Below are 26,125 nucleotides of genomic sequence, written 5' to 3'. Positions count from 1 at the left end.
ATGGTCATCTTGAGTGATATGAAAGGATTGCTGTCGACACTGGTGGCATGTTGGAAACATATCCGGGTTTGTTGTGTTTTTGTACTATCTATATGCTTCTTTGTTGGAAATTCATAGGGCCATTCATCACCAATTGTGTCTACCCAGATAAACAATTGTCAAGATGGATAAATGATTAATTTGCAACACATGTGATGGAAGTCGTGTATAGGAAAGTTCGAATGATTTGCAATCTCCGTGTGTGTGTGTGTGAGAGGGAGAGAGAGAGAGTTCTTAAAAAAAGAAAGCGTGTGTGAGTGAGTGTGTGTGGGAGAAGACTGCCTTGAAGGCAGTGCTAGTAATAATAAAACATATTACAATGTATGACAAATGAAACATATATGACAAATGAAACATGTACATAACGGCTAAGGACATAAATGCGTGTAAGAAAGAACTGAAGTTTGAACTAATATGGTCCGCCACTTTTTCAATCAATCGCCCATACGCAACATTTTCATGAGTTGCTTATTACCCATACGCAACATCCCCGAGACTGAGAAATTGCATTCTCCCAAAAGCCCTGGCCTCGCTCCTTGAACAATGGAAAAGCGCCTTACGGAAACGAAGACCAGAAGCAAAGCACCTGCATGAACGCTTCACGGCACTTGCGCTCACACACAAACCTTTGCGACCAGACATGGAGCTCCCAGTCATAGATCTGGAGCCTTACCTTCGATTTTCTGGGCGTTATGAGAGCCCCGTTGACGTTGCTTCTGAGCCGTGCCACGATGACGTTCGACAGATCTGCCAGAGTGTTTCCGATTGCCTTCGAGACATGGGGGCGCTTGTCATTCGAGATCCTCGCTGTCGAGCGGAAGTCAATGATAGATTTCTTGACATGATGGAGAGCTTTTTCCAGACTTCTGACGATTTCAAGAAGGAACAGGAGCGTCCGCACTTGCATTACCAGGTCTTTCCAACATCTTTTTGGCTCCCGCCTTTTATGATTGCAGCAGATTGAAGCAGAACTTCCTTAATTAGCGGTTTTACTTAGGTAGGGGTTACACCTGGAGGAGTAGAGGTTCCTCGTAGCGCATTGGATAAGGCTATGGAAAGACAGGCGTTGGAACTACCCGAGGATTCTCGGCCTTTAATACCCACGGGACCGGACCTTAAGTGGCGGTACATGTGGAGGATAGGATCACGGCCGGCTGAAACTAGATTTCAGGTAAGCTTCTAATGAGCAGATCTTATGATGGGGTTGTACTAGTTACAAAATATCATTACATGCTTGCTGTATTTTCCCGCCCTATGAAGGTTGTTTTTTGCGTTAGTCAACACCTTTAAGATTTTTGCAACCTCAGTCAACTCCTTTAACACCTCTGACGGTGCGATAAAGTAAGTCCATCCCAATGCCCCAAACGTAAGATACTTTTACTACATATTGTTTTGGGACTGATATGATCTAAAAGCTACAATTTTCACTACCCTTTACAAATTTCATTGGGGCAAGAAAGGGTCGTGACCAGGGGATAAAAGGTATAAAAATCTACCGGACAAAAGTAAAAAAGTGTCATCCCTCGTTTGTAAACACCTTTGCACAAGTTTTTATCCTAAGTGTTGGCACCCAATGCATGGTTGCCCCCATACGAGGGCGACAAACGAGCTTGCTGCCTAGTGGATCCATTTTGGGATAAGACGTGGACATTGCATGCAGCTTAGATTAGGGCGTGAGAGAGGTCAGCATTGCATGCAACTTAGATTAGACGTGGGCATTGCATGCAGCTTAGATTAGGGTGTGGAGTTGACAAAGGACTGCCACATTTTGGCTCACTATTGGGCCCTGGTTTGGCTGTTATATGACAGTAAGTAGGCTGCCTTGTGGGCAGAAGATCTGGCTGACACATGGCAGATCTGGATCCCAGCGTAGGAGGGTTGGAGAAGCTCAAGGTTGTTGTGGCTGCCACGAGCTAGATAGTAGCACATGCAGACCTGATCGAGGTCAAAAAAGTGGGACAATGATTTCCAAGGCATTGTCCATAATCATGGGAAGGACGGTTGATGCAATATGATCCCTTACATTCATCTTGTAGAGACGGCCTTCTAAGCTTGGACAAGGATACACATGTGACTAATAGTTAGATGAGGACCCTTCACCTTTTGAAGGAATCTTCACCGTGATGATGGCATAGGGTTAGTCCTTGCATAATGATCTCACCAAGTTGAACGTAGTCGGGGACCAATTATTGGCAGTTGGTCAGAATGTGGACACTTATGCAATGGTGCTCCTTTTGAACATACTTCAAAGAGCTTCATGTCACTGACCGCGAAGAAATGGGGGCTATGTTGGTACAAGTGTAGAAAATGAGAGCAAGAGAAGATGGCAAGGGAGCAGAGAGCAAAACGTCAAAGCTGGAATAGACAAGATGAAAGAACTACAAGTGTGGAGATGGTTTTGTCTAAGTGACAAAACCATACTAACCCACTAGTTGTGGTTAGGGGGAAAAATCTTTAGTGAGGGAAAAGTGCCCCTAAGTCACTTATGGATTACATTGGTCATTGCCTAGAATATGCCAATAATTCCCCTGCAGTGCCAATGTGATGATGTATAGGGAAGTGATCAATCACCAAAAGGAGATAAGTTTAGGGCACTGCGAAATGCCTCAAACTTCTCACGTGGAAATGCTTTGGTGAAGATGTCTAAACATTGTCATGTGTTGACACATAGATCATATTGACCTCCCCAGCATGCAACTTCTCTCTGACATAATGATAATGAACCTCAATGTGCTTCGTGCGAGCGTGAAACACAGGATTCTTTGCCACTGCTGTAGCACTCTGACTATCAGTGAGAATTGGAGAAGGACCCTCCAATAAGAGATGAAGATCAGTAAACAAACGACGTAGCCAAACACATTTGATTGTCGCTGTGAAAGCTAACTTGTACTCAGCTTCACATGAGGAAGTAGCCACAGTAGATTGTTTCTTGCTCAGCCAAGAAATGCAAGCTTTGCCCAAAAAGAAACAATTACCACGTGTGGACTGCCTAGTGTCATAGTCTCCAGCCCAATCTAAGTCACCGTAAGCATGCATCTGCAAGTCACCCCCCCTGGGAAACATCGAGCCATAAGACTTTGTGCCTTGCAAGTAACGGAAGATGCGTTTTACAGCCTGCCAATGTGCTGTCTTTGGGTTGTGTATATACCTGCTCACCTGAGATATTGCATACTAAACATTGGGCCGTGTATTGCACAAATAAATGAGGGACCCAACAGCCTGGCTGTAAAGTGTGGCATCCACTGATTCACCTGTATCATACATGGTAAGCTTCAGCCCTGGCTCCATTGGAGTGGCTGTAGGCTTACAATCTTGCATGTTGAACCTATCCAATAGTTTTTGCACATACTTGGATTGAGACATAACAATGCCATGCTTGTCTTGCACGAACTGGATCCCCAAATAGAAATTTAACATGCCCAAATCTATCTTGTCAAATTCAGCTTTTAATTCAACCTTGAAATATGCAATTATTTCCTCATTCGACCCCGTGAGCTGCATGTCATCTACATAAAGAATGATGACCAAAATATCCTCCCCATCCTTCTTGATGTAGAGGGTGCTTTCACTGGGACTATTGTGTAACCCATTACTTGCCAGGGAGGCATCAATCTTGGCATACCATGCACATGGGGCTTGTTTCAGTCCACATAAAGCTTTATTCAGCTTGCAAACTTGAAGTGCATTGCCCGCAAGTTCAAAGCCAGGAGGTTGTTTGACATAAACCTCTTCTTGTAAGTCCCCATGAAGGAAAGCTGTTTTTATGTCCAACTGATGGACATTTCAAACAAAAGTTGCAACCATGGCAATAACTGATCTGATGGTGGTCATCCGGGATGTAGGAGCAAAAGTCTCCTCATAATCTATGCCCTTTTTCTGAGCATAGCCTTTGGCAACTAGCCATGCCTTGCACCTATCAATAGACCCATCTGGCTGCCTTTTCACTTTGAAAACCCATTTGGTACCAATGGCATGTTTTCTAGGTGGTAAATCCACAACATCCCAAGTCTGATATTTCTCAATGGACTGCAATTCATTGTGCATGGTATTCATCCAGTGCACATCATCCTTGGCTTCTTCAAAAGTTTCAGGTTCTTCTTCATCAAGAAGAGTACTTGCATAAGCTGATTCAATAGAAAGAGCCCCCCCTTGCGTGCCTTACTGTACCATGAGTCTTGCCAGGCAAAGGTGCCTCAAGTCTACTCTCCTTGAGAGTCCGTAGCAACCAGTTCAGAACTGTTTTTGCTGCATGTATTTCTTGAATCTCTTGCCTGACAACATCATCCACCGCTTGTGGAGGAACAAAATCAGCATGTGGCTGAATCGGGGCATGTGGAGCAGGTGGAGGTTGCTCATGAGCATCAGCTGGGGAACCAAAAGCATTAGGAAGCAACCCGTCAAAAACATCATATGAAGAACCTAGAATAGTGAATTCAGCATGTGTATGAGCTGAATTCTCCGAAAAAATTACATCTCTACTTACAAAAATCTTGCGTGTAGCAGGATTGTAGAGACGATAGCCTTTGCTTTGTGCACTATACCCAACAAAGATACACTTTAGTGCCTTATTTGACAACTTATGTCGAAACTCCACAAGCACGTCGGCATATGCAACACATCCAAAAACATGAAAATGATCCACTGAAGGCGTTCCCCCATGCCAAGCCTCATAGGGAGTGATTGTCTTCAAAGCCTTTGTGGGAGCCCGATTCAAAACATAATTGGCACACATGAGGCCTTTGAGCCAAAATTTGTGAGGCAACTTCTTGCTAGTGAGCATTCATCTATCCATCACGAGAGTTCTATTTTTACACTCAGCTTTGTCATTTTGCAGAGGAGTACGCCTCACTGTAAGCTGATGTGTGATGCCTTTTTCCTTAAAAAATGCCTCAAATTCATGAGACATATACTCTGTCAGTGCGAAGTGTCTGCACCTTGAGTCCTATCTCATTTTCAACCATGGCCACAAAGTGTTTGAAATGCATAAACACAGCTGATTTTTTCTTCAAGCCATAGACCCAAGTATAATTTGTGTAGTCATCTATAAGTGTGACTAAAAGCAGGTGTCCTCATGGGACCACAGACATCACTATGTATGAGCTGTAATTTGCGAGTAGCTCGTACTGCACCATCCTTTTTCAAGGAAAATCTATGCATCTTACCGAGGATGCATCCTTCATAGGCATGAGGAGGAGGTGACTCCAAAGGAGGCAATGCATTAACCATAGCATGCTTCTGAAGTGTCATCAAGTTGCCATAGCTCATGTGTCCATATTTGGCATGCCATAACTCCGCATTTTGCATGGCAGCAGTGGAAGTGCCTATTGCAAGTGCAAGATCGGATCTTTTCTCATAAACATCAAGCTGAAAAAGACCCTGATACAAAGTGCCAGACAACAGAAAAGCATAATCATGTTCTTTGTCTCGGATTGCACACTTAGCATCATCAAAGACAACCTGAAATCCTCCTCGATTGGGCGAGGACCTTGAAAGTAAATTCTTCTTGATACCAGGCACATAAAGAGCATTAGAAATTCTGAAATCTGTCCCATCCGTGGAGGTAAGTATAATATCACCCACTCCACACACTGAATAAGAAGAATTGTTTGCACAAGTCACCCTCTTCCCTGCGGGTGGTGCATGCAGTGATGCAAAAAGACTCTTCCTGGAAGTGATGTGCTTGGATGCACCACTATCAAAATACTGGTATCTGGACCAGCTACATGAAAATCTGAAATGCAAGACAAAAAGGCATAATCCTTTTCCACAAAGTTGGCTGTAACATCTGCTCCTTCATGTGCATTAGGGGCTGATGCATCTGAGACAGCCATACCCGAATCCTTTTTCTTTTTCTTTGCTATTCTCTTCTAGTGTCCTGGCTTCTTGTAGTAGTGACAAATACCCTTCCTCTTTGGTTTCTCTGCATCAACTTAAGCCTTGTAAGAGGGCTGTCCGGAATCAGCTTTATGCTGATGTGTAGGCTGATTTGCATGTTGCTTTTGCTGCCCTTTCCGTTTGGGCCTGAATTTTGAAAGCATGGCATGCTCGCCAGCCCATGTGGCCATGTTCTTCGTGGTTTGCTCTTCCTGCAACAAGAGTCCTACCAACTCGTGAAAAGAGAGGATTGGCACCTCCCCTCAATGACCAATTTAGCAAGGTATGAAAACCGAGATATGACTCAGGAAGAGAATTCAAAGTGGTGGTAATCATCTTTGAATCAAGAATGATCTCATCTATATTCAGCAATTGTTCCCTCAAATTCTGAAGCTTGGTGAGGTGAGTATTCATGGAATCACCCTCATCCATATGTGTGTGAGATAGCTCTCTCTTCAGGAATGAGACTCGGGCAGGCTGCAAACATGCTTTCTAAAATATCCCAAGCTGCCTTCGAGGTCTTGGATGACTAAATGTGAGGAATGATAAACCTTTTGACAGAAAGGGAAATGACTGAAAGAGCTTGTGCATCATGTGAATCCCACCTTTTCTGTTCCGGTGTGGGAGCCACCGAGGTAGCAGTGCTGCTCCTATCACTTGTCCTGCACCTTGACCTCTACCATGTCCTCCACCTTGTTGAGGAGTTTGAGGTGCTACCACAGTGTCTGGCCTTGTCTCATCTCCGTTGACATAATCCCAAAGATGTTTGCCAACTAAGATGTTGCGAACCATAAAACTCCATAGGGAGTAGTTGGTGCCGTCCAACTTATCCTCGTGAGTGAGGATACCAAAAACCTCATTGGGGTTGTTTTGAGCCTTATCTGCCAGACAACTCAAAAATTGCAGCAAACTTGACAAGTGGAATTTCTTCTTGGGATGAAAGATGCACAACCAAAGTCTGAAAAAAATCTACCCAAAATGACAACTTGTTGTCACAGCCTATCAAAGGCTTTAAAATGCTCCAGAATCCTATACAAATGCCCAAAATCTGCAAAATCTGTCTGCAAAAATTGACAAATGTCTACAATGTGACTCAAACTGAGTCCCAAATTGCCTGCAAAACTCCCAAATTACATGTCCATTGCCAGATTGCATCCAAAATGCAAAAGCCCCAAATTCCAGCAAGAAATTGCAACTGAAAGAGGGCAAATTGACTAAAAGCCCCAAACGTCACTAAAATTGCATGTTGCCTGCAAAAGCCCCAATTTTTGCAGCAAATCCTGCAAACTAATTGCAATGACAACCTACGAACACAAAATGCCCCAAAATTTTTTGCTAGAATGGCATCAAATTTCACCTACAATGCAAACTGAAGTGCAAGGCAACTGCAATGCACTTTGCAATACCAAATGTGAAATGAAGCCTGCAGCAAACAGCTTCAAAACAGGTTGAGTCTTGCAGATGTCAAAACAAGCAGTATGGACTGCTTTACGGATGTACGTCGACGTTGGTACTGAAGCCCGTACGGCTGAGGATTGGAGCTACGTGCAATGTACGGAAGATACACCTTGCAGGTATTGAAGACCTGTACGGATTGTTGTCCGTACAGTTGGTACGGTGTACGGCACTGGCGATAGTGCAAGTACGGAAATGCATGCTTGTAGGTACGGAATCCATACACAGTACAGACGAGTTAGAGGAGCGTAGTTGTACGGATTGGCAGTTGTACGGAATGATGGCTGATTGCTGGTGCATGTACGGCGAAACAACGTACGGATGCGTGCACTACACTACAAACTGGTACGTCGCTTGCAAACTATTACAAAAATTCGTACAATGTACAGATAGACATCAGACGAGTACGGGCTGATGCAGTACGGACGAGCAGACTGATGCACCGCTTTGCACGTGTAGGCGGTATGTTTGTACGGTAGTCGTACTATGGCTAAATCGGGAGCTTGGGCAAGAGAGTTGAAGTTGAAGGCAGGAGCTTAGTTGCTCTAATACCAAATGTAGAAAATGAGAGCAAGAGAAGATGGCAAGGGAGCAGAGAGCAAAACGTCAAAGCTGGAATAGATAAGATGAAAGAACTACGATTGTGGAGGTGGTTTTGTCTAAGTGACAAAACCACACTAACCCACTAGCTGTGGTTAGGAAGGAAAACCCCTAGTGAGGGAAAAGTGCCCCTAACTCACTTATGGATTACATTGGTCACTGCCTAGAATATGCCAATAGTTCTAACAGCATGAGGAGTCTGTTGTGAACTATATTTGGAGATGATGACAAGGCCTTCGTTGCATCTAGTAAGGCAAGGTCAAGGGTAAGGGTAAGCCCGGCAAGAGCATATACAAGGAGAAAGTTGACAAATTCTTGAGATAGAGAGCAATCTTTAGATGGTGGAATCCACAAAAAGAAAAAATGTTTCTACTATGGTAAGCTTGGAGACTTGTTACATCCTTGGCTAACCATGGGTTGCTAGTGGCTAGCCCTAGGGTTAGGGGAGACCCTAGTACACGTCGGATACCCATCCGTGCACATGACATACTTCCCCTCCTCTAAGAACTCACTCCTGAGTTCGCTAAAAAACTTGGGAATGTCCTCTGGAGGTTCTGTAATGTCTCCCATGTTGCATCCTCCTCAACACGATCCTTCCACTTGATCTTGTATTCCGTGATAGTTTTATTACGAATTTGTCTTTCACGAAATTCAAGAATACACTCATGTTCGTGTGGAATAAAAGTCAAATCTGTAACTTCTATTGTTTCTTGAGGAGAAACAAGTTGATCATCCGCACCCAATACTCTTTTAGTCTACTGACATGAAATATTGGATGTACTTTAACATCAGGAGGCAATTCTAGTCGATATGCAACTGGTCCAATTCTTTTAATAACCTTGAACGGACCACAGTATCTGGGGGATAACTTCGGAACCAAACCAGTACTAAGGCTTTTGGATTCCATCGTTCCTTCAGAGAACTCTCTAGGTGAACGATGTCTATTAGCATAAAATCTGTCCCTATCTTGGGCACTTCTAATAGACTCCTTAGCAAACTGCAACATTTCCTGCATGTCTTGCAAGAAGGTCTTTGCAGCATCATTTTGGATTCCCTTTAACCCAACCATAACTGGTGACTTAGGTTGAAACCCGTACATAAGCATAAAAGGACTGTAACCAGTACTCGAATGCTTTGCACTGTTATAAGCAAATTCTATCATAGGTAGATAATCTTCCCATGAAGACTGTCTCTTAGAAACATATGCCCGAAGCATATCTTCAACCAATTGGTTGACCTTCTCTGTACTGCCATCGGATTGTGCATGATTTGAGAAACTCATACTTAGAGTAGTTTCTAACTTCTCAAAAACAAGTGTCCAAAAGTTACTTGTAAACTTTGAGTCCCTGTCACTGACTATGTCAGAGGGCAAACCATACAGCTTAAACTATGACCCAGATGGAGTCATGACCCTTGCGCGTTCAAGGCAAACCAGTAATAAAATCCATGGAAATACTTTCCCATTTATTACCTGGAAATCTGCAATGGCTGTAATAATCCCGCGGTTCTAAGGCGTTCTGCCTTAGTAACCTGACAAACCCGACAACCTATCACAAATGCATGCATCTTAGGCCAATAAAAGGTATGCTTCACAAGAGACAGAGTCCGATGTATACCCGGATGTCCAGCACTAGGAGCATCATGACACTCCGAGAGAATCTTGGATCGAAGTTCTAGAACATCAGGCACACAAATCTTTCCATTCCGGAACAGCAAGCCGTTCCTAATCATCCACTGACCGCCCACCGCCTGTACCGTAGGTGGCACAATCCCTGAGTCCTGGTCAACCATGGAGCTCCCATCCTAGATTATCTGCCAATAAGAACTGAAATGACTATTAGTTGCGCAAAGCCCTCTCAAGGATTGAAATAGGTCTGAGGATATTTCCGTAAATGACATAGCATTTATAAACTTGACTCGACTTAAGGCATCCGCCACACTATTCAACAAACCCTTGCGATAACGTATTTCAAAATCAAAATCTTGCATTAATTCTGCCCATCTAGCTTTCCGTCCCCTCAAGTCAGACCCATAACACACATACTTGATTGACTGATGATCGGTCAATACAAGAAACTTCGAACCATACAAGTAGTGTCTCCAAACCTTCAGGGCATACACTATTGCATAGAGTTCTTTTTCTAGTATGGGCCAACGATATTGGGTGTCGTCTAGCTTCTTACTCTCAAAAGCTACAGGTCTGCCCTCTTGGAATAGACCTGCCCCAATCGCAAAATCACTTGCATCGGCCTTTAAAACATAAGGCCGGGTAGGATCGGGTAATGCAAGAACGGGTGCTTCCTTGATAGAAAACTTCAAGGTTTCAAAAGCCTCGTTCAATGCATCATTCCAAGAGATCGGCTGGGTAGACTTGCGTCCACGACCTTTCAATATGTTTGTCAGGGGTGCCGTGATGTGTGAATAATCACGCACAGACTTCCGTAGAAATACCGTAAATCCTAGGAAAGAACGAAGTTGTTTCACAGTCTGAGGGATAGGCCATTCTCCAACAGCAACAAAAGGGCAGCCTAGCAGCAGCCCAAAAGGGCCTAGCTAGGGCTCTTATATAGGGTCTGAAGAAAAGCCCCAACCAGGTCGGTTTTACAGACTGGGGGGGGGGGGCAGACTGGTCGGCCCAAACAGACCAGCCAGTCGGCCCATTTAGGGCTGGCTGGTCGGATGGTTCAAGGGGGCCTTGAGCCTTATAAAAGGAGAGGCCCTGGGCCTCATTTCACATCCAACTATCCAGCAAGAACAGGAGCAGACAGGAGCAGCCAGAAGCCACTCCCTTGGGCCTCACACTAGGGGTGAAGGAGAGTGGAAGGTGTGCTGCAGACTGAGTTCCCTAGAGGCTGGACCTTGGCTGTCTTCTAGGGCAGCAAGGTGTTGTGATCATATCTTCTGGAGCAGCACTTCAGGGAGCAGAAGGAGCAGCAGACCAGCAGTACATCCAGGAGGACATAGAGGCTGGAGAGTTGCAGACCTAGCTCAGCAAGGTGCTGCCCACCTAGGCTGATTCACAGGCAGTAAGGTGGAGAAGAACACTCTAGATGGAGAGTCTACATATGCTCGAGGTGGAGCACGCGGGCTCAGAGATCTAGAAGTGCTTGACATCTAGTAGGAGAACCTTTTGGTATTGTATCCCGTCCTACTTTGTGGACGGATGGAAATATAAAGAGTTGCTTCTATATTTGTTTCTGAGCGTTGTCTATTTACTGGCTTGCACATCTATGCACATTAAGTTAAGAAGTCTGTGATTCCACACCCCACACCACACTATGTGAGCTCCTAGGCAATACTATCAGTCTTCCGCTGTGCGTACCCTTTGTTGGGTAATTTCTAACAATTCCACCCACACTTAATTGCATCGTTCATGGATGAAACCGTCGTTTGTGTCTTGATTGTGTGGTGATTGCACAATATAGGGTAGCGTGGATAGCTCGGGAAGAAGGTGAACCACAGTTGAAGGTGATCTGAGGGAATGGTTATCCGGGACATTGTTGACTATCTAGAGAAGGCTGTTGTAGGCATGCACTGTAGGGTTTCTGAAATTTTCTGAAGAATGTGTCGTAGCAATCTCTTCTTCCTTCCTACATTCCCATCTAGCCTCCCTTCTCTCTTTCCCCAACCACCCTTCCTATCTCTTCTTCTATCCCATGCACCCTCTCTTTCATCAAGGCTGTTCATCCAACTTGCCACACAAGTGTGTGAATGCTTTGAGCAGATCCATGGCACTCCCATGTATGAGCAAGGAGGACAAACTTGACTAGGAGGAGGCTTCTCTTGAGGAACTGCGAGATTGAGAGGATTGTGATTCTAAGGCATGCTCGGTGTTGGTGCAGAAGTTTATTAAGGAGGTATCTCCGGCGGTCCAAACCTTGAGAAGTGCTTCTGAAGTGTTGGCCTAGTTGGAGATCTCTATGCTTGGGATTCTTCTATGCGGGTTGTCACTTTGCAAGGTCAGCTCTATAGTCTTGAGTTTTGTGCAGGCAGCTTGATCCCTAGATCTGATGGGCTATGTCAAGAGTGATGCCTCATCTCTGGAGAGTTGAGATAGGTCGAACCTCGAGTATGTGCTCTGGTCACTCTCTGTGTTGTGTGTGGTTTCCCCTCGCTCGGCATCGTATTGTCGGCTCTCCTTATGCAGGGCATCGAGGTATTTTGTCTAATACACAGGCGATTTTGAGAGATTTCTTTTGGCGAGGGATGCGGAAAGACATTCATAAGTTTGTAATCGAATGTCTTACGTGCAAAAAGATAAAAGTATGATAGGCACAAGACCCCAAGACTTCTCATGCCGCTGCCCATACCGCAAGGACCATGGGAAAGTATTGCGATGGATTTCATCTTTGATCTTCCTAGATCCAGATATGGGAATGATTGGATATGGACCATCATGGACAAGTTCATCAAGTAGGCCCATTTCATTCCAGTAAGAAAAACTATTAAGGCAGACCTCATGGGCAGATTGTTTTTGGCCCAGATCTTCAAGCACCATGGGATGCCTAAGTCGATTGTTAGTGATCGAGACCGAGGATGACTAGTTTATTTTGGAGAGCATTATTTGATAATATGGGGACGAAGTTGGACTTTTCATCTTCTTTTCATCCTCAATCAGACGAACAAGGTGAGAATGCCAATTCCACGGTATTGGATCTTCTGAAGTGTTATGCTTCTGAGCAAAAGGTTGAATGGAAAAAGTGTATTTCTCTCGTGGAATTTGCATACAATAACACTGTTCATAGCTCCACAGGAAAAGCCCCATTTGAAGTTATTTATGGAAAAGTGATTATGCCACCTATCCTCAAAACAAAGGACGAGATATTTGCAGCTTCCCAGTATGTCTGAGACTTAGATCCAACTGTCTCTTAAGTTCGGACAACAATTGAAAGATCTCAATAAAAGCAAAAGAAGGCAACAGACAAGCACCGGAGGGAGATGAATCTTCAAGAAGGAGAGTGGGTGTTACTAAAGTTTGAAAAAGTACTGCTCATAAAGATGAAAGGAAAAGAGAAAGTATACCCAAAGTTGTCTCCTAGGTATTATGGACCATTCAGAGGTAGTGAGTCCATAAATGAAGTCGCTTTTCAACTAGAGCTGCCCAAGACTTGGAAGCTTCGAGCTACTAATCGAGCATCTACACCATGCAAAAGCAAAAACTATATCCTACATAGTCATATCAAAATAGGAGTCCTCTACACTCTACAGTATCACCATCATCATCATCAGAGCGATTGTCATCAAGATACAAAGTAAAAGTAAAATGTGCTCCAAGGTCACTGTGTCCCTCCCTCCCTCCTCAGGAGCGAGGGAGTGATAGGATGAAATCAGAAATAGAATGTTGCCGTACCTTTGTGGATGCAATCCTACATTGTCTCCTAGGGCGACAGTCACCCCTGTCATTCACGCTCCCACTTTGAACATGGAGGGAATGTCCCCAAGTGTAATATGTGCATCAACCCTCCGCTTGATCTGCCGTGTCACTGGCTTTGGATCCCGATCATGCCTAGGACCTATAGGGGGGAGTCTATGTGGTCTGGCTAGAAGAACTCCGTAATCGTGCTTTGAGAAGAGTCCGCCAGGGTACGCTCCTCTTGTCTTTGAGATTGGAGTAGGTGCTCCCGATGCCTAACTGCCTCATGAATGAATGTGGCCAGGCACCTCTGATTTGGAGAAGAGAGAAATCGGGATAAATACCTGGAGCTATCTTTGAATAGACAATAAAATTGTCCTCTGATCTCATAGTAATCTGGGCACTTGAAGATGAAATGTTCCTCTGACTTAACCTCCTGTAGGCCGCACAGAGTGCATTTGTGTCTCTCCCTAGGTCGACCCTCTGCCCAACCACTCTCAATGTGGAGTCTATGTGAAGAGACCCGAAATTGCCCAACAGAGATCCTCAATGAATGGGGTAAGTGAATCCGTGTGGTAGCTCATTTGGGTCGGGAATGTGTGCAGCTGCAGAAGATCCTTGCGTATAACCTAGTTGACCTCATAATACCGGAGTGGGGAAAACGGCGCATCAATGCTGTACTAAAAGGGAGGAAGTCTATATGACTAAGTGTGCATACCAGCATTTCTGGTGCCTGCCTCAGATAGCGCCATGGAGGAGGACAATGCTAACCACGGTAATTTGCTGCATCTAGAGGTGTGATCTCCATATGCCCTGACTGGATACAAGTAGGTAATGACCTGAAATGCTGCATTGAGCTGTAATGATGAAGATCCAAACTCGGCCTTAATGATTTGGTGAGGAACTGACGGCTTACTGCAAATCATCCGTGATAGCATAAGAACTTGTAGTTGCTCCACATGAGCCCACTCCGTGTCTGATAGATAGATGATATGATATGATTGTATTAAAGTCCTCTCAAGACCCTTTAGGATCTATGGGACTGGTGACCACTATTAACTAATGCTAGTGAAAGAAACCTTTACAAAGCTTGCTGTGTCGTGAGTACTTGCTTAGCTAACTTTTCTGCACTTTGTTGCGATTTTCCAAGACTTCCTTTAGGTAGCTTCCTTTAGGAGTGGATTGGGATCCTGAGTCTTGCCAACCTGCCCCTCTCCACCTCTCCGTCGTGTGAGGTGGTCCTTATTTTGTAGATAGATGCCCTTTGAACATTGAATCTGATACATCCTCCCCGAGGTATTTTGGCATTTCATATCTGTCCATCAGATTAATTTACTGTTTTTAAAACTGCATTTTTGTCCCCAGGTCTTGCCATAGTTTGTGTAGCATTTTCTGCGTTACTAATTTCCTGATTTAACCCATATCTTCTACGATATCAGCAGTCGTTATGCCCCATAATTCCAGGAAGCTGTAAAATCAGATAATCAGACAGTGGTCTGATTTGTTCCCGGAAGCATTCTGTAAAAGTTCAATCATGAAGGTGAATACAGACAAGGCCATTGTCATGTCTTTTGAATCAGACAATGGAGGCTGATTATCCTTCGATGGCAGCAGGTTAAGCTGTCTCAGCATACATATAGTTGGGCCTCGAATTGGTGATATAGAATGTCTTATAGAAAGAAGTAGCAATAAGAGTATTGTTTCAGCAAAAGACGTTGGACGTGTTCATAAACTTTCTCGAGAACGGAGTTGCAATAAGAGATTTGATTTAGCAAAAGACATTGGACAGGCTTTGGCATATCCTAGGGAATTGATGTCTTTTTATAGGACAGAATTCAACCTAATGCTTATGTATGGAGAGCAAAGCTACATCCAAGGTGAGGCAGCTGATATGTAGAATAAGGCTCAGCCTCTACAACAAGGCCAGGCTGGTAGATCAAAAACATTGACAAGGGTGATAGGCTATGCAAGCTGTAAGGGTTGAAGAATGTATGAGAAGATTGGGGACAGGTTCGATCTTTTAAGTCAGTACTATAGAGATTCGAGCAGGTAAATAAAACGGCTTCAAGTAATTGAACTTGCAACTTTTCCCTTTGGCTGTTTTGTAGATCCGATGGGCATCCTAAGGGCAAAATAAAATATAATCTCCCATTTCCTTTACAGTCTGCTTAGCTTGTGGTTCATCCTTTTTTACCATTTTCAGCTGGCCGAGTGGTGCTGTTTCATAGCTTCAGGAACTTTCAGTACAGAAGGATTGAACGTAGCTGGTAAGAGCACAGCTTCAAGGAAGTGAGATTGTAATCTCTTCTGGGTTGTCCTGTAGGTCTCCCGAGGACAATAATAATTCATTTCATTACCTGTCTGTTTAAAATTTGTATTGTCATAATTCAGAATTATTAGCTGGCTGAGTTCCAAGATGATGTTGTATAAGAGGAAATGTAAAGCACATTGACAAGCATACAGAACCATAGATTTGAACGGTATGGGAGTCTGAAGTTTCTGAAAAGGCAAAGGAACTGAGGAGAGGAATCCAATACCCTCACAAACCAATGCTCTTAGTGTCTCAAGAACAATGGAAAAATACTTTCTTTCTGGAATATGTGTTTTTTACTAATGATATTTCATTGCTGTCCGTGACTGTTGTTTGTTGCTTGCTCACAGGAATTGAATGCAGAGCCTGTGGTGCCACAGGGTTTCCCAGACTGGGTAGATATAATGGATGGATGGGGGTCCAAGATGATAGCAGCAGTAGAGGTTTGCCAGCATCAAACAAACGTCTCTATATGGTTATAGTATAAGTTTGTACTCATCAATCATTACCCACCAAACAGCGCGTGCTAGGATTTTGTACTCCATCTTTATACGTACAGTTAATCAAGAGAAAGAAACATGTGTCATGTCTCAACAGCTGATGCATGCGTATGATTTCTTGGTACCATTTACTTTACTGCGAGTATTTTTATGCTAATCTATGCAAAGTCAATGTCTGTATGTAATCATATCATGTAACTTTTTGTCAATAGCCTGACCGTTACAAATGGTACACGACTGTAAGTCAATGTCTGTATGTAATCATATCATGTAACTTTTTGTCAATAGCCTGACCGTTACAAATGGTACACGACTGTAATGGCATTCTTGGAAAGTTCTCATCACGAGCTTTACACTCCAAACATTTAGGGACCGACTATTCTGAAGTTTGAAACACAGAACATTGGAGAAAGGTGAAATAAATTCTACACACTATGAAATACAAGAAATCCTGATAGCACTTCCCTATGGAGGACCTAGAAATTCTGATTGCACTACCGTATGGAGGACCTAGACACTCTAGTTGATATGGAGTCAGATTCTAGATTCGAACCCTACATATGCTCTAGGAGGACATTATTCAATCCATGAAGAATGTTGTAACCTAATGTAAACTCAATGTACGACCCATGAGGCAATTATCCAATCCATGGACCATAAGGTCAACAGCCCCCCCACAACGCAAAATTGTTAAGAGATCTGACTTGATTATGAGAGATGGTGTCCTGCATCATCAGTTCCCCTATGAAGAAACAAGTTATCATGTACATCAAGCAGATGCTTGCGTAGGAAAACATTTTCCTTTGGTGAAGCCTTGGTAAAATGTCTGTTGGATCGCTTGGTAAAATGCCTGTTGGATCATCGTCGTAGAATACTAGATTGTTGGGACCTTCTTTCCACATTTTGATGGATGAAGTGCGATATTAACGTGCTAAGTCTTGGCATGATCCAGATGATACTTGGCCAAAGCAATGCATGATTGATTGTCACATGTAGTAGGGACTGCACTCTCTTGGAATGATCTATAGGATCCTTGGCCAAAGCAATGTATGGTTACAATCAGGATGGACTATACCCTCTTGTGCTATATCTTTGAAGATGAATTGCTTCATATACTGCTGCCTATCGTGAATTTTTGTCAGTGCTACCTCCCCTATCATGCCACAAAGCCATAGAGTTTTAGGCTATTCATAAAAAGCATATTAAAATGTGTACTGCTTTTACTTTACTTGAAGAAAATCCCCCCCTATTTGATGACTTTTATTGAATTTGACGCATCTCTTATACAGAGATTGAACATTCCTGTGGTTCCTAGTAGCCATAACATGGTGCTACATAGCTGGCAGGAGATGGAGGCCCCTTGTACATATTGACTATTTGAATCATGGAGATATTTGTGGGCCTATGATTAAAATGCGTCACATAGTAATTTGAATTCATGTATGCAAAATGAGAATATTTTGGTTCCTCTTTGGAAACATTTCATGTATTTGCAATAAGGTGAGTGTGATGCTTTCTGGTATGTGGAGGAACCTGAACTGTCTTTTAATAATAATGTTTTGTAATATTCTGATAAACACACATACAAACTGTTTCTTGCATGCGATAGTGATGAAAATATATTTGATGTCCCAAAACACTGTAAAAGTGTTTAACCGTGATTTCCTCAATTGGCTGTCCACATTGATGCTGCAATGATGGGAGAGCAATGTGGAGATGGATACCCGTTGCTCGGTATTTCTATGATAAGAATCAACTGGTAAAGATTTATACCCAAGTCTTTGAGGCGATTGGGTTGATTTGTTGGAGTACTTGGAATGAATTGAGGCTTAACTATGTCTGGGTATTCAAGATTTGTTTTCAAAGAAACGTCCCATGGGTCTAAGATTGAACTTGTGCCTGGTGCACAATTTGTGTTGAGGCAGCCAAAGGACTAGTTCGACTGAGGAATATGAAATCCGGCAACTTCAAGATTTGCCCGACTTGCTTAGGTGCGAAGCGTAAGTCACTGTGGGTGCACTAGCATTGTTGGTTATGAAGAAAGACATGTCTATCATTTATGTGTAGACTGTAAGAGCCTAAATAAACCGACTCTCAAGATCAAATTATCCATTACCTTTGATGGATGATCTCATTGATTGTCTCTAGGGGGCTAAGTTTTTTACAAAGATCAACGAGCTATTACTAGATAAGGATATATGAGGAAGATGCCATAAGACTTCGTTTTGTACACAATTTGGTCATTATGAGCTTCAATTGAACTCACTAATGTGCTAATAACTTTCCAGTGGATGATGAACGGGTCTCTTTTGTCCATATCTAGAAAAGTTTCTTGTGTTCTTTCTTGATGACATCTTGATTTAAAGCAAGTTGCTTTTAGAGCATGGACAGGATATTTAGAGAGTGCTGTCCAAACTTCCAAAAGAGGAGCTCTTCGTAAACGAGAGCAAACATGAGTTCTTGAAGCATGAATTCCCCTATGGTTTTTGTATATGGTATCGGCATTGAGTTTGACCAAGTCAGAAACACGTGTCAAGAATGATTACAAAGGTTGAATACTTTCTAGTATTTATCAATTTCTTCCAGACCTTTATGTGGAATTCTTCTAAGTTAGCATTAACCTTGTCCAATTCGTCTAAAGGGGCGGAGAAAGGGAAGTGCAATAAGTACATGTCCATTGTATGGATAGAGGAGCTTGATAAATTGTTTCAAGCAATTGAAACGTGACACTACATCAGCTCCCATGCTACACATTGTGAATCTTACTAAACCATTTGTTAAGGGATGCCAATTTCGTCTAGAAATGTTCCAGGATGGCAGTTTAGTAGCTTTTGAAGTAAAAAGCTAACTGAGCCGTAGTATAAGTGACCAACACATGATAAAGAGTTGTATGACATTATTCAGATATTGAAAACTGGAAATATCATCTGTATGGCTCTTATTTTGTGATCTATGTGGATAACTTTTCTTAGAAGTCTTTTTGCAGTACTCTAGACTAAGGGGTAGGAAGGCCTGGTGATCAAGCTTATGCAAGAATTTGACTTCGAGATTTGTTATTGAAAAGGATTTACCAATAGGATTAGCTGATGCCTTGAGCAGAATTGTTAGTGTGAATCAAATTTACTTCATTGAGATCCATTCAGATGTGTATGACTCTTTTAGGAGCGTTTTACCCGAAGATGATTTCTTTAAACATATATGCGATGAAGTTCGAGGTGGGAACACCCCTATTGGTAGTAAAATTAGAGAGGTCCATTCAGAAAGGGTAAGGTTTGTGTACCTTGGACATTCGATATGAGACGTCGTATCATATATGAATATCATGGTAGTCCTAGTGCTTGATGCCATTTGAGGCATCAATATACATGTCAACAGAGAGAACACAGGGTGAATATGATTGATTGGTTGTAGAAGTACAAAGCTACTTACCTGAGATGAGTTGCACTCATTCACATCACTACAATTGTTGTTTACACTAATCTAACTTAAGTGGATGTTTGTGCTTCCATCATGAATAATTTTTAGTCAAAAGGAGACTGGTCAATCATGCAATATATAATTGGAAACATACAGGGTGATAGCTTCAGTGTTGGAAAACCCTAGACTAGCATAACAGAATGATTGTTTGGGTAATGAAGGATTTTGCCAAGCCTGCGACTTACCAGCTTCATACTCAATGCACTGGTTGTTTGTTGTTGGTGAATAGCCCTGTGAGCTACAGTACAATTATTCTGGTTTCTATATGGACATGAATAGAGTACAAATTTCTTCATTAATGCATGTAATTGTTTGGTCAGGTTGTTGCAGAGATGGCAGCGATTGGTTTTGGCCTTCAACCTGGAGCTTTTACTTCCTTGATGTTTCAGGTATTGTGCCACATCGGCACTTTTGCTTATACGTATTGAGGATATTTTTATCAGCCTATCTGTTTTCTTGGATTATTTTTATAGTGTCCTACTAGTGTGCATGCAATTTGCCAAACAGAGTTGTCTATCTATGTGCGCTGAAATTTTCTTCTTAAAGATGGCAGGGACCTCATTTGCTTGCTCCTACAGGGAGTGATCTTCAAAAGGATGGTAAAGAAGGTACTATACTTGCTGGGTATCATTATGATCTGAACTTTCTTACCATTCATGGGCGCAGTAGGTTTCCAGGCCTTTTCATTTGGGTGAAAAGTGGACGGAAATTGGAAGTCAGTGTACCTCCTGGTTGTCTTCTCATTCAAGCTGGCAAGCAGGTTAATAAACATGTTTTTTTACTCCTGCTACTGAATCTGAAGTTTAATCCTCATGGAAAAAACAGTCTTTAAATTCTTCTTTTTGTAACGGTTGTTTCTTTGTTAGCTTGAATGGCTCACAGGTGGGGTTTGCACTGCTGGAATGCATGAGGTCGTAGTGAGCAAGAGGACCTTGGATGCTATTCAATCTTCTGTGTTAGCTGGGAAATGCTTATGGAGAGTCTCTTCAACAGTAAGTTCTCTCTCTTTGGTTGATTAGAAAATGTGATTGTGAAGTTTTATTTTGTACAATTCCAACTACTGCAAACTGTTTAGGCGGTCAGACATAAGGACAGCGACTAGATGCCACTCATTATGGTGGAATATGGATGGTGTGGATCTCACAACTCTCTTCAATTACACAATTCACAAGTGCATAAAGTAGAAACTCGGATCTGATAATGCACATCAGAAAACACAGCCAAAAGGACCAATCTAAGTTCCACGAAAGAGGTGGGCTGAAGATACACAACACTGCCCAAGTGTGCACCCAAATGTTGCCTATTATCTGCCAGCCAATGCTGGAAACTGATAGGCCAAGTGCCTGCATGCATTACTCAGAGGCTTCAATGGGGAACAATGGGGTAAGAGGTGATGAGCCCCTTTATCCAGACAATGGTTAGGCAGCCTGCCCCCAAATCCATCCGACCTGAAATGGGGCCCAGACCAAGCTGTCAGTATCTGTCAGCGGCTGACCCGGATTGGTTCAGTTCATATCCCATGTTGGATGCATACTATCCTCGCAGGGCCCCATGCCTTGCTTAAGAGCCCTCATGGGCCTCATAAACAAGCCGATGAGAGCCATAAAACAGTCCCATGTGGACTGAACAGTTCAGCCGTTAATGGGGCACCAAAGCAGTCCATACATGGACTGATATGCACAGCCCTAGATGGGCATCTCAAGACCTAATCTAGATCTAGCTGTGATATCAGCTAGAAACCATATCTTGTAATGGATTGTCTGGAATCCCAATCTCCAGGACAGTATGTATCACGATACGCACCTAATGGCCTGATAATAGGTGGCACATGCATATACCTATGAGATATCTGAAAACCACCATGTTGCCAATCTAGTGACCCACCCAGCTGTAATCACCACAATGATCTAGTCATCTATTATTCTATATACCAAATGATGACTATTCCTGAAACCGGCCTTCAGTTAACTAAAGGGCAGTAAACTGTAACTAACTTAGCATCCACGTCATTTACAGCCACATTGCATATCTTTCAACCACTTCATTAATCACAAAACCACTTAGAAACAACTTTGAAAAAGAAACTGAATAGAGGCTAGAGTACCCCTGCTCAAAAGGAACCAAACACGAGACACCACACTGGCCCCAAACACTTTGATGCCCCTTTCGGTATTTATTTAATTATTTAAAAGTGGAATTCTGCTTTACAACAAGGGTGCACCTTTGTACTGCATTTTCCTCAACCAGAGCCAACACTTGGCCTCTGCATGCATCCAATTCCAGTGCACCACTTGTACCTAAGTGCCAGGGTCAAAACTAAGGCATTTATCAACAACTGTGACACCTGATTGTGACAAGGCATCAATGCAATTCCCTAGAAGTGCTCAGATAGCCTCAAGGCATAGAACTGCAACCAAACTGTCTCCCTGACACTAAACAGGCATACCCTCTGTGACTGGGTATCTTATACAGCCTGTTGGGCCCAGAAAGAACTCGAAACAAAAAAATGCACAGCAACAAGCCTCCAAGATAGCAAATGCAAACCAAAAAGGAAACCAAACTTCTGTACCTACTGTCCGTGGACGAGGAGCGAGCTCTGCCCTTGCACCTATCCTCTGTCGAGGCCCCCAGCAAAGCACAGATGGCTTCGAGGCAGGAAAAAAGAGAGAGATGGAGAAACTGAGAAGAGCAAGGCTGAAGGGGCAGAGGCCAATGAAGAAGCAAAGGGCTATTTTGCTAGGGCAGAGATCACCAGGTGCGTGCAGAAGCGCCCAATCAGCAACAACTGGCTCCAGGAACCATGCAGCAGCAGCAAATTCGTCAAAAGTACAGCCCCATACAGCTGTACGGGCTGTCCGTACAGGTCTGTACGGAAGAAGAGATGCAGCAAACAGTCTTAATCACCTGCCTCAGGGTGCGTGCCAGGCCCAGACAACAGCAAAGCACCTCGGCATGCATGCAAGTAGGCTGTACAGCTGCTGGAATCATCCGTACAGCAGTTGGAAAGGACCTTGGGATGTGTGCCAGCTTCAAAGCAGCAATAAATGCAAGAGAGTACAGCAAATCAGCTTACAAGCACCTTGGAGAATGTGCAACATAAAAATCCAAGGTGCTTGCACCTTGGGGAGGATGAAAATCAGCTGTACAAGCATGAATACACCTCGAAAAACGTGTAGGAGGGTGAAGGGGAAAAGAAGCATGCAAGGATGATGGCCACATGGCCCCTCATTAATGCTCTAACCCTCCAAACCAATGAAACAGTTGGTTTGCCCCCCACATTAAAGTCCTAACCCTCCTAACCAATGAAATGTTGGCTTTTCCTTGGGCCCAACCTTTAGACCCCTCTTTCTAGCCCTAGCCTAGCATTTGGGCCTAGTGGGTGCACTGAGAATTGGACTAGGGACTTCTAGGAAGTGGGTGCTTCCTCTCGGCCAGTCCCCTTGGCCAAAGACCATGGTAGTAGCCACGGGGTTAGCTACACATGAAATTCACGTCCCTGTGACAATTCCCCTCCTTTCATTATATATGGTGGTTGATAGGCATCCTCATTGACTGTGAGTTTGCCTGCTCCTCTTCTCTTTGCAGGGATGGGCGTGGTCCATGGGCTCTGAAATGACCACTTACATTCTTTTTATGTCTGCTTCCTCCTCTCCTAAATTTCGGGATGGGACAGTCCCATCTTTAAGAGCTTGCATTGGTGACTCAATTGTCTCTAGTTGTTTTTGGAATTTATCTACTTGATCATAATAAGAGATTGAGGTTGGTTGTCTTCTCTACATTCATGTGGCATCTCTTGAAGGTTTATGCACCAGTGACTGAGCTGCAAACTTTTAGTTTTGCTTAGTTTCGACCTTGGGATGGAGCAGCAGTTCCAGCATTTGAAGTACACTAGCTATCTTTTCTGTGATGTATTGTTGAAAATGTAGTGCAGTTTGCACAATGAGAGTGGGGTGGAAGTTCGTTTGCAGTCATTCATGGCTGAGTCTGGTCTGGACTTTTCTTCAAGACAGATAAAGGGTCAGCATATGTGTTGGTGTCTAATTGTATGAATGCTTTTTTGTAGAGGGTTAAAAAGTGACTTGCTTCCCATATCTCAAATCCCCCCATCCCCCCTCTTTCCTCTTCCCTTGGGGCGTACACAAACACTGACTTGACCTATCTTCACACCTCCAGCTAACCTAGAGTACTGAGCAATGCAAATGGCATGGCATGTAGTCTCCACTATGCATGTTGAAGTTTTTGGTTTCAAGACCGATGAAATGAATACTCAAGTTTAATGGTAATGACTCTTGATTTTGGGAACAAGAGGCTTTTCATGGATCTGTGTTTTCTGGATGTAGTTTTCTAAGCGGAGTAACACATTCATGCAGAGGTTTGCAAATTTAATGCTGCATTATGCAATGTCTCCTTTTGATCATGGACTTCTGTTATGCTGCCGCCTTTTCAGGTTTTCGGACATGTTGCATCAGATGCAATCCTGCAGCCACTTGGTCATTTTGCTAGTGCTCCGGATGCTCACAAATATCCATTAATGTGTGCTGGAGATTATGTGGAGGCAGAACTTGCTATGATCAATCTAAAAGGACAACTGAAAAACGTTTCTGATGTTTGAGATTGAAATATTCTTTATAAAGTTGAATATTGAAATGGGATTGCTGAAGTGTCGCATGCTATGATCAAGTCAGTTTTACGATTATCTTGTGTTGCTTCTTGCTTGAAGGAGCTTAGGCTTGGCCATGAAAGGGATTCTGAGTTTATATTTAGCGGATTAAATTGGGAGTAACATTTGAGAACATCAGTATCAATGAACAAATACAGAGCTATGACACAATTTACTTGGGACTTGCAAAGCTGCTCAAGTATCAATCGTGTCCCTATAAGTTGTCTGTCTAGTTGTATATTGTGTAAAAAAAATGTTGTCAAACACCGACTTAAATTTGGTCCATGGTGAGACCCTATGGTGTGCCTCAAGTCAAAGTGATCGTTAACTCTTCGCGCGTACCTCTGCCACCAGGCCACTGTCTTTGACGAGTCGAGAATGTCTGATTTGTGTAACTAAGAAAATTGCTTGAAGGTACGTTCTTGCACATTGAGCAAGGATGGAAAATTTGATGCACGACCCTATATTTGATTCCAAAATTTGCCTATACCACTTTGAGCTTGTGTAGTTACAATGGTCGGGTGTCAATTGGTGCTAATAATTAGTTTGAGCGTGTTTTGTGTGATATTATAATGGTTAAGAGTCCGGCTGTTGCTAATCGTAAGGACACTGAGGTTGAATTTTGCAAGTTGAGTCTGACTTTGTACTATTGTGAATGGGTGGGTCAGTACAAGTCACAAGAAATCTGATTTAGGAAGGCACAGTAATCTGTGAATCGTAATCTTTACCTAGTTGTTATTCAGGTATTTGTGATTTTGTGTTGGTTGCTAAATATCTCTGGATTTTAAAGGTTGCATCAAGAATAATACATTGGTCTTCTATTACTTAGAGGTCCTTATAGAATTGAGGGCTATTGAGGAGCATTCCACATGTTATTGTGAGTTATTCTAAGATGTAATTGAATTGGATATTGTATGCTTTCATGTTTTTTTATTGATAAGTACATGCAAATTTATAATATTTTGAGGAGCAAGCTAAAATGATAGCTTGGTCTTCGATGGGAGCTAAAATGGAAGATTGGACGCCTATGAATTGGGTGCAATTATGATCAAAGAATTCAAGAACTCAATCATGTTCGCTATGTAGACCTAGTAGGTAGAAAGGCAAACTTATGGATGATGACATGTGGGAAATATGGATTGTCTTCAAAAGAGGTTTTGTATGTTTCATTTGTGAGGACATAGTTGTTTGTTAAGGAGGCCTCAAGTATATAGTTCTTAAAAGCTAGATTCTCTATTTTTAGTCTCTGTAAAGGTTTCTATAACATAGAAATGTTGTTCATTTAGAGCTTGTGCACATGGTAGGACGATACAAGATTTAAAAAATGCTACCTCAAATTGCAACGAAAATGATTGAAGAATTGATTAGCTCGAAATATTATAATTTATGATATTAATGACTATGAATTATCTTAGGGTGGCTCAAAGACCAAGGGTACCTAACAAAAATTGATTTGCATGTAGACTCTTGGATACCTTATAAACCATTGTTCTAAGTCTAAGTAGGTAGAGCTAATTATATCTTCAATGTTCCCATTGCTATTATTTTTCTTACGAAATCTGAAAAGCATTAAATTGCAAAAGATTCAATTCAAAAACCTTCGAAACTCAAAAGATCGCACTCCCTCCCTTCGTAATCTACCCTTGGAATCCAATGCATTTCATTAAAATCCCCACTACCGTAACATTATTATTTCTCATCTATGGTAAGAGAGTGGGGCTAGCTCTTGGGCTGTTATTTGAAGTTTGAACCTTTATTTTGTTCACATGCCCACTCCACACTACCCAATCTCTATCCAAGTTTTAACTTGGACATAAAAAAAGCCACAGACTTTACCCTATAAATTAGGCCCTAGA

General features: G+C 42.7%; 1 protein-coding gene across 1 annotated transcript; it reads left to right on the top strand.

The window, feature by feature from the left end:
* The first annotated feature begins 447 nt into the window (after positions 1 to 447).
* On the top strand, positions 448 to 24,723 carry LOC147900626 (2-oxoglutarate (2OG) and Fe(II)-dependent oxygenase superfamily protein). The gene is made up of 7 exons (XM_087375811.1): positions 448 to 952; positions 1,037 to 1,210; positions 15,983 to 16,075; positions 19,930 to 19,998; positions 20,163 to 20,369; positions 20,476 to 20,601; positions 24,057 to 24,723. The coding sequence occupies exons 1-7, from the start codon at positions 680 to 682 to the stop codon at positions 24,219 to 24,221; spliced, it is 1,107 nt and encodes a 368-aa protein (XP_087231937.1). The 5' UTR covers positions 448 to 679; the 3' UTR covers positions 24,222 to 24,723.
* Positions 24,724 to 26,125: the final 1,402 nt, after the last annotated feature.

Source organism: Dipteris shenzhenensis, chromosome 6 (genome assembly GCF_047967505.1).
Source record: "Dipteris shenzhenensis isolate YYH24624 ecotype China chromosome 6, Dip_SZ_1.0, whole genome shotgun sequence".
In the NCBI taxonomy this organism is placed as follows: domain Eukaryota; kingdom Viridiplantae; phylum Streptophyta; class Polypodiopsida; order Gleicheniales; family Dipteridaceae; genus Dipteris; species Dipteris shenzhenensis.
The sequence above is the reverse complement of the archived record's forward strand: the minus strand, read 5'-3'. Positions and strand labels throughout refer to the sequence as shown.

Bases quoted from the DNA above. Each gene is read 5' to 3' on its own strand.
- LOC147900626 (XM_087375811.1), top strand. From the start codon at position 680: ATGGAGCTCCCAGTCATAGATCTGGAGCCTTACCTTCGATTTTCTGGG. The intron at 953-1,036 runs GTCTTTCCAACA...GGTTTTACTTAG, and splicing joins GTCCGCACTTGCATTACCAG to GTAGGGGTTACACCTGGAGG. The intron at 16,076-19,929 runs GTTTGCCAGCAT...TTGTTTGGTCAG, and splicing joins AGATGATAGCAGCAGTAGAG to GTTGTTGCAGAGATGGCAGC.